Below are 9,114 nucleotides of genomic sequence, written 5' to 3'. Positions count from 1 at the left end.
AAAACAATTAAAATATATGCATAGATAAGTGGTGGCTTAACCTACTAAAAATCAAAACTAGACTGATTTTTCTCCAAATGAGAAAAGAGAACAAAAGCTATACCTGTGTCGACCACCTGCATTGTCCCTAAACCGATCATCATGCATATAGAAAGCCCCGGCAGTGGGGACAGCGAAGGGCTCATTCACCTTCTTCTCCTCATCAAATTCCCCTTCTAGATTCTCCTCGTGCAAATCAGTTGGTCCTTCTGCTAATGGTCTTCCGTCATCGTCCAGTTCCTTCACTGTATTGCCGGAAGCGGCGTCCGTTTCGCCATGACCGGCCAACTTCCTATTCCCATACCTCTCTTCATCCTCCTCTTCGTCAACTTCCTCCGCTTCATCGACGTCCTCAACTCCTTCACCAACCTCATCTCCATCTACATCTTCACCCAATTCGTCCTCATCGTCGTATTCCGCAGCTCCACCCTGACCATCCGAATCATCCGAATGAATCCCCATCCTCCGGATCGTCCGCCTCCCTTCTCCTTCACCCTCCTCATCATCACTCGCCTCCCGCCTCCGCATCGCCAGTGACCGCTTCGCTTCTTCCGGATCACTCTCATAATCAACCTCTTCTTCAGTCGCAGTAGCCATCAACAACTCAANATCTTCGGCCGGAACCCTAGAATTAAAGACAGGTGAAGGATTATGGAGTTTTCGGTAGAAGACCGAGGCTGGATAAGGAATCCTTAATAGAGAAAATTAGGAGAAATTGTAGGGAATTATCTAATTTTAAAAAGGGTAATTTGGTAAATATAATACACTCTGAAAGAGAGAGAAATGAGATGTGAATCGGACCATGTCCGACAATCTGACCAATTACAAGTCGCCACGTTAGCATCTTCATTGTGTTGTAACTTAACTTCATTCCACATGTAATATTTCAATTAATTTTACCACACTTTTTACTTTTTTAAATTTAAGGTTAAAATTATTTAAAATCATTTAAAGTTTGCAGTTAAAATGATCCTAAACTATTGATTTAACCTTTTTAACAGTAAAATTTGCTTATAAATTTATCATTAACTCTTAAATATTTACTATTACATATTATCACTTCAATCCATTATTTCCACTCACCATTTTCTCAATTACACCTAATTTTCACTTAAATGTAGTTTGTAAATAAATAATTAATTTTTTTAAAAAAATATATTATAAATATATAGTTTATAAATAATTAATTTATCATCTTGCAGGATCTGAGGCTGTGGTACCAGACTCTTTCGAGCTCGTAAGTTAATTTGCTTGNATTTTAAAAAAAATATATATTATAAATATATAGTTTATAAATAATTAATTTTTTATAAATATATAGTTTATAAATAATTAATTTTTTATAAATATATAGTTTATAAATAATTAATTTATCATCTTGCAGGATTTGAGACTGTGGTACCAGACTCTTTCGAGCTCGTAAGTTAATTTGCTTGTTCCCAGCTCTTTGGTAGCATGTTCTTTCCCGTTCCGAATTTTCGAGGAGGGGGTGAGACACTGCAAGATGGGTAGTTTATTCGAGACAACAGGAGAAGCCCGACTCAATAGGTCATTTTGAAATGTTTCTACTCTTCTTAATATATAAAAAGAAATTAGATTGGATAATAGAATTTATCTATTAAAAAACCAATGGGCCTCACTTATTGGGCCTTATCATCTCTGTCGGCCCAATANGGAGGGGGTGAGACACTGCAAGATGGGTAGTTTATCCGAGACAACAAGAGAAGCCCGACTCAATAAGTCATTTTGAAATGTTTCTACTCTTTTTAATATAAAAAGAAATTAGATTGAAAAATAGAATTTATCTATTAAAATTTTGTTAAAAAACCAATCTACAAGATTGGGCTTGGGCCTCACTTATTGGGCCTTATCATCTCTGTCGGCCCAATAGTCTAAAAATCCACTTATTTAAGTCTCCAAAACCAAGGCATCATCATTACCAATGGAGAGCTGCAAGGCAAAACTGGGTTTAATGGCGTGGCTGGTTTTGAGCTCATTAACGACGGCGAATTCCACCTCATTTCAAGAATGCTACGCCACCTGCTTCGTCATATGCGCCATCACGCCCGGCGTCGCCTTCTCCGACTGCCCATTGAGATGCCTCCAAGCCTGCATTATCCCATCTTTTCCTATCCACAACGCCGCCGCCGACGACGTCCACCGGCAACAAAAAAACCAGTTCTTCTGCGAGCTCGGCTGCGCCACCTCCTCGTGTACCAAGTTCAGCACCCACCAAAACCCAGGTTCTAAAAATTAATAATTTAAACTTTTTTTTTCTAAATTTTATGAAAATTTATTGAAGTGTTCTTGGTTTTGTTGATGCAGCTGAAAACAAAGTGGGAAGCTGTGTGGATTCGTGCTCTCGGACATGCTCCATGGATTGATCTTAGCCGTTCAACTTCTCGTTAGGTAATTTAATAGATTTTCGAGGTGCCAGTGGTTAAGAATTACGATTCTCTAGGATCCGTATAAATTCCAGTGAATCTATTACTTATTTATAAACTCATGATCATCCTTTAAATTAGCCAACATGGGACAACAATCTCAACACCAATTTCATGTTCTCGAGTTAGAGAGAATCATTCGAATTGGCCGCCCCTCTTGAGCGGCCCCAATTGTTGACTGGGGTTTCGATAGCAGTTGGACGGATCTAGGAACTAGCTGCCTTCTCAGATCTCATGGGTATTGCCTATATTAGATGAACACGACTCTCCACAATGGTATGATATTGTCCACTTTGAGTATCATTCCCTAAATTAGTCGATATGAGACTTTCATCATCCAACACCTCCCCTTAATCGAGGCTCGACTCGAACAAACTACGCCTCTCTTTAATCGCGTCTCGACTCCTTTAGAGTCTTAGTCATTTTTTACTGCCTTCAAGGAGGTTCGACATTTGAGGATTTACCAATATATTAGAACGACTAAGTTTAGAGCATGGTTCTGATACCATGATAGATGAACACGACTCTCTACAATGATATGATATTGTCTACTTTATGCATAAGCTCTCATGGCTTTACTTTGGGTTTCCCCAAACGGGTAGAGAGTATTTTTTTTTTATAAACCCATGATCATTCCCTAAATTAGTCGACGTGGGACTTTCATCATCTAACACTTTATAGGTCGTGTTATTATTAAATAAAATTGTTAATATGATAGAGAGGGTCACGGGATGGCATTATTATTATTATTTGATTGAACATAATTTTGGCTATATATGGCCCGTGAACTTTGTTTGTCAAATGCGGATAAAACCACGCACCATTATTTGAGGGCACCCATTTTCAAGCCATGCTTAGATCTAACCCCTAATTATATCCCCTAATTATTTGGTTAACTACACTTACTTACTACTAAACTATGTTTATGTCGGTAGATGTGTCGTAATATCTAATAAATAAGAAAACTCAAGGAAGTCACTAATGCGACCGTGCAAAAGATTAGGTTTGGACTATTCATTGCACAGAGTCGACAAAAAAGTTATGTCAACTCTCCACTACCCTAGTGCAGTCAAGGCAGGCAAAGGTCGGTTAGGATAACGTAAGCTTCGATTTTGTGGAAATGGACAATCGTCTCCTGAATAGAGCCACAGTGTTGTAAACTCGTTCTTGAGAGGGAGTGTGGAGTCATGTCAGATAGCCTAGCCAGCTGGACAGGACACGGCGGATCACATCCCCAAATTGTAGGTGTGGTTCCAAGGGATGTACCTATAACAAGTTACCAAGTTTAGAATTCAGAATGGTTGTAGAACCTTTACAGACCCTAGGGGAAGACTTACGATAGAAACCCACTTAGAACGTCAAGGCACCCAAATGCTTAGATAACACCAAAGATTAAACCTCAAACTTCCTTGACCCCAAAGAAAAACCCCTGAAAATTTGATAGGTAAGAATGCAATGAGAGCCTACGAGTAGGTATTTACTTGATATATTTATATACTCGTTCCTCTCTACATCTCCTTTTTCAGGTGAATGATGCTGCCGGTCAAGGTAAGGGAGGGCTTAGTAGCTTTGTTGCCAAAAAGGGATGTCGACCTAAGGGTCTGTCATGTCTGCATCTTATAGTTGTCATATCATCTTTTTCAGTAACTCGATCTCATTCCGAATTTTTCATTGATTTCATTCATATATGTTTTCACTGCACAATCAGTTGGTCCCGATCTAGTTTAAAGCTTCAAAAATTGAGTCGTGACAGTATATTTGATCCCTCTAAAAAAAAAATAGATTGCAATATAAAAAATCAAACCGATCAATTTGTTTGACGCTTATGACACAATTTTCTCAATTTTATGTTCACCGTTCAAAATGTAGCACGATAAATTAAAAATCAATTAAAACAAAATGAAAAGACACAACTAAACTTTGGTGGACACAAACACTATGGAATCCAAATAATGAGCCATTGTACTTAGGATGGTCAGTGACGTATGTTCACTAATCATTTTAATCCATTTTTATAATTAGTGTGGTATCTTCGTAAATATCTTCGAAACAATTTAAAAGACAAAGATTTTCAAACCCTAACATGTTTTGTCTACATTCACACATAATTCCTACAGCATTGGACAAGTAGTTTAGCTCTAACCAAAATTGTTAAAATGTCAATTAGGTCCAACCCGAGAATAGGCACACTGACCCTATATCAATAACGGCACACGTTATCAATGGAATGATTAGCTAACTTTGGTCTGTGAAGGCTTTTCCCCCGACTCTTCAATCCTATGACCTGATTGTCTATATATTTTAGGAAAATGATTTAAGTATTTTAGAAATAAATGATTAGATATTTTAGAAATAAATAGTATAGTCTGTAGAAACAGGTGAGATCCCATTTTAAAACAGGGAACAAAACATTGGTTATAAGGGAGTGGAAACCTCTCTCTAACAGACACGTTTTAAAACCATGGAACTAATGAGATACGTAACAAGTCAAAACGGATAATATATACTAGCGGTGGACTTGGGCTGTTACAAATGGTATCAGAGCCAAACATCAGGCGGTATGCAAATGAGGACGCTAGCCCTCAAGGGAGGTGGATTGTGAGACCCCACATCGGTTGAAAGACTGTTACAAATGGTATCAGAACCAAACACCAGGCGGTATGCAAATGAGGACGCTAGCCTTCAAGGGGGTGGATTGTGAGACCCCACATCGGTTGAAGGGGGAACGAAACATTGTTTATAAAAGTGTGGAAACCTCTCTAAAAGACGCATTGTAAAACCGTGAGGCTGGCGACAATACGTAATAGGCGAAAACGGACATTATCTACAAGCAGTGGGCTGGGGCTGTTACACAAGATTTTCATAATATCGAGCAGTCTCAAGTAGTATTATACAGAGTATCATGTAATCTCTTCTCAATTGATCTTAAAAAAAAAAAATGCAAGTCTTTTACACAAAGAGTTGTGTTGAACAGAACATGGCTAACCTAATCCAAACACATTAGACGTGTAAATGAGTGAATGGTATAATAATGTTTAGCCCACTTCACAAACGTGGTTCATTCATGGCTATTTAAGAACAACATAAAACTCTCATCTCATCTCATCTCAACTCATCTCATCTCATCTAATCTCCAACGACTCAAAAAGACGACCCAAAGCCGAGTTTCCAAGAAGCTTGGAAGAGAATGAAGACAGTTCTGGTAGCTTGCTTGGTTCTAAGCTTTGTGGTCGTAGGGATCTCCGAACCCACAGAGTATGTCGGCGGCCCCAGTTGCTACTTCGGCTGCATTAATAGCTGCGTAGAGAGTGCCTTCCAGTGCGCTATTTGCATTGGAAAGTGCATGATAAGCGTCGAGTCCTCCCCGATGCAGGCCAACCATATGGACAATCGTTACTTCTGCAAGCTTGGGTGTTCCACTTCTCGCTGCGCCAAGCTCCTCCTTAACCATCCAAGTGAGCATAATTCTTAATTTCCTCAAAATTGGAGTTTTTTATTTTTTTATTTTTTATTTACGTATTTTCTTTGTTTTGAACGTTGCAGATGAGAAGCAAATGAAAGGCTGTGTCAACTCGTGCTCGCATACATGCACGAACATTATGAACTAATAAGACCGACGTGACATGACATGACATGACATGACATGACGAGCTAGAACTTGGCTTATTGATACTATGAATAAATAAACAAATGTCAATATTGGTGTTACAAATCCAAATTGATTATAAGTTATGTCGTGTATTAAAGTTTGTGTCTACATCCATCAATAATATGTGAAATAAATAAGGTTGCTTACGTGAGAACGGTTTAAGAAGCTAATTTTATTACTATTAAAACGTAACTTAATTAGTAAAGATAAATTATCTCGGTATTAAGAAATTCAAATGATTGTTTTACCCGAGTTGATAGGTTTAATTATTTTTAGGCTGTTCCACTTTCTTAGTCATTCTATCTTCAAGATCGCTCTCATTCGGATATGATCTCAGTTCATTCATGTAACTCTCATTTACTCGAATGTCACAATATTTATGGGTATAATTAGCACTCTTAGACTATTAGATGTCGTTGAATTTAGGTTTTAAATCTTGGTCTGATCCTAAGCACGAAGGATTATAAATGATATAAGAACAGAACCTCTCATTATAGGATGTGGTTCAAGAACGAACCAAAATAGAAGTCGGTTGGCATGTGATGCTCGAGTAAAAGAGCGGTACATGAATGAAATTAGACCACATTTGAATAAGAGTAATCCCGAGAATATAATAATAAAAAATGACTTTAATTACTACCTATACGAACAAGGTGCACTTTTTTTTTCGAACCTCTTCTCTTAGAGTCTTATTCGATGACAAACCAAGCTGAACTTAAATCCTAATGGTTAAGAAAAATTTTAAAAATAATTATTATTATTTATATGAACGTTCCAAACTAAATACATTTATCTGTAACCGTAAATCCAAAATTAAAAAAAAATAATAATAATAAAATAAAAATTGTCACGTTTGTAATGGTCGTTCCATTTATTCTATAGATAAGACCAACATTTAAATCTCCCTATAAGAATTAAGATGATTGTTTTACTCGAGTCAAAAAGTTTAATCATTTTTAGGTCACCTCAAGATTCGTTCCACTCAGCGAAGGCTTATTTAAGTAAATCTCGAAAAAAAATTAAACATAAATATATTTGATATCTCTCGTAATTTAGAGTATCAAATTAGCTGATACTTATGGCACGATTTTCTCGGTTTTATGTACACCGTTCAAAATGTAGTGTCACGGATTATAAATTAGTGAAAGTAAATTGAAAAGACATAACTAAAAACATGGTGGTTAATGACATATGTTCATTAAAATCTAAACCATTAATTTTTTTATTTTTTTTATTTTATAATTAGTGTGGTAAGAATATGAATGAACTGAGACGGCCCACCTCTGAATAAAAATGAATTTGAGAATATGACCCGACTAAAAAATATTTAAAATTAATAAATAAATTAGAAAGAAATACACATAATTTTTAAAAATAAAAAGTAATTATTTGATTTATAAAGATTTTGATGGAAAAATTATTTAAAGATATTTTCTTTTTGTAAAAAAAAAAAAAAAAAAAAAAAAAAAAAAAAAAANAAAAAAAAAAAAAAAATCTCAAGATATTAATTTTGAATAATAAAATATTTCTGAGTGACTTAATTATAAAATGATTAAAGTAGCATCAATATCCGAATAAAAAATTATAGAAAGAGTTCTAGACGAAGTAAATAACGTGATCGAGCTATTAAATGTTGAATTCAGATCTAACTCCTAGTTCAAATCCTAGACACAGACGTTACAGATGCTGAATTTAGATTCTAGCATGTGTGGATAGTTTTTTTTGTAAGAGTCTAGATCCATCGCTAGCCGATATTATCCACTTTGACCCGTTACGTATCGCCGTCAACCTCATAGTTTTTAAAACTCGTTACTAAGTAAAGGTTTCCACTTTGACCTGTTACGAATCGTCGTCAACCTCATAGTTTTTAAAACTCGTTACTAAGTAAAGGTTTCCACTTTGACCTGTTACGTATCGCCGTCAACCTCATAGTTTTTAAAACTCGTTACTAAGTAAAGGTTTCCACTTTGACCTGTTACGAATCGTCGTCAACCTCATAGTTTTTAAAACTCGTTACTAAGTAAAGGTTTCCACTTTGACCTGTTACGTATCGCCGTCAACCTCATAGTTTTTAAAACTCGTTATTAAGGAAAGGTTTGCACACCCTTATAATAAGGAATGTTTCATTCCCCTCTCCAACCGATGTGGGGATCTCATATCTTCACTCTGAAAAACACTTCAAGACAAGTACGTAACTTGATCAAACCATCAAATGATGAACTCAAATTCCAAATCTTAGTCAGGATCTCTCCTTGTAGAAAGTGCTTCAGAACGAACCAAGCGAGAAGCTGGAAGACACGTGACACCTAAATTAAGAAAGTGTACATAAATTAACCGAGAACACATTTGAACGAAAAAAACTTTACTACAGAGACCATGTGGACAATCACTAAAACGAAAACGTTAGTGGACACAAACCATGGAATCCAAGTAATTAACCATGGTTAATGAGTGTATTGGGTTTAATCATTTGTAGGATCCTTCAAATGGCTATTTAAGAAGCTGATGGTTCGTTCCCGTCCCTAACGACCCAGAAACAAACTAAACCGTGTTCCAAGAAGCTTGGAAGATGAAGTCAGGTGTTGTAATATGTTTGGTTTTGAGCATAGTTATGGGCACCGGTAGCTCCCAACACTTGGGCATGCCAGACTTGTCGAGTAACCCATATTGCTATGCCTTCTGCGTGTTCCCCTGCTTCACTGGCCCCGTCGAATGTGCATTATGCATAGGAAAATGCATATTATCTGCCCAAGACTCCCCCATGGATATCAATCACATGAACAATGCTTACTTTTGCAAGCTCGGGTGTGCCACTTCTCGCTGCACTAGGCTCCTCTCCAACGCTCGAACAGGTCAAGCTACTCGATCTCTTCAAAATTTTAATTCCATTTTTCGTTAATATATATGTTTAGGTACGTTTACATATATATATATGTACGTGCCCATGTGTCTAAATATGCTAATAAAATTTTGTTGTGAACG

General features: G+C 36.6%; 2 protein-coding genes across 3 annotated transcripts in view; one reads left to right on the top strand and one right to left on the bottom strand.

The window, feature by feature from the left end:
- Window positions 1-643, bottom strand: part of LOC111806782 (protein MLN51 homolog) — a 5,720-nt gene extending 5,077 nt beyond the window's left edge. Inside the window, exon 1 of the mRNA XM_023692235.1 lies at window positions 104-643. Coding sequence (XP_023548003.1) covers window positions 104-636 — 533 coding nt within the window. The 5' untranslated portion in view covers window positions 637-643. The remainder of the gene's footprint in view (window positions 1-103) is intronic.
- A 1,336-nt stretch (window positions 644-1,979) lies between these two features.
- LOC111806466 (thionin-like protein 2) lies at window positions 1,980-4,238 on the top strand. Of its 2 annotated transcripts, XM_023691800.1 has the most exons (3): window positions 1,981-2,282; window positions 2,365-2,448; window positions 4,010-4,238. In XM_023691800.1, exons 1-2 carry the CDS (start codon window positions 1,982-1,984, stop codon window positions 2,421-2,423), a joined length of 360 nt encoding a protein of 119 aa, XP_023547568.1. In that variant the 5' UTR covers window position 1,981; the 3' UTR covers window positions 2,424-2,448; window positions 4,010-4,238. The 2 variants fall into 2 exon arrangements, with proteins under 2 accessions (XP_023547567.1, XP_023547568.1); XM_023691799.1 differs by lacking the exon at window positions 4,010-4,238 and having other exon boundaries at window positions 1,980-2,282; window positions 2,365-2,772.
- Window positions 4,239-9,114: the final 4,876 nt, after the last annotated feature.

The sequence above is a fragment of the Cucurbita pepo genome, chromosome LG12, assembly GCF_002806865.2.
Source record: "Cucurbita pepo subsp. pepo cultivar mu-cu-16 chromosome LG12, ASM280686v2, whole genome shotgun sequence".
In the NCBI taxonomy this organism is placed as follows: Eukaryota; Viridiplantae; Streptophyta; class Magnoliopsida; order Cucurbitales; family Cucurbitaceae; genus Cucurbita; species Cucurbita pepo.
Note: the sequence above shows the minus strand (reverse complement) of the source record. Positions and strands in the feature narration are given on the sequence as shown.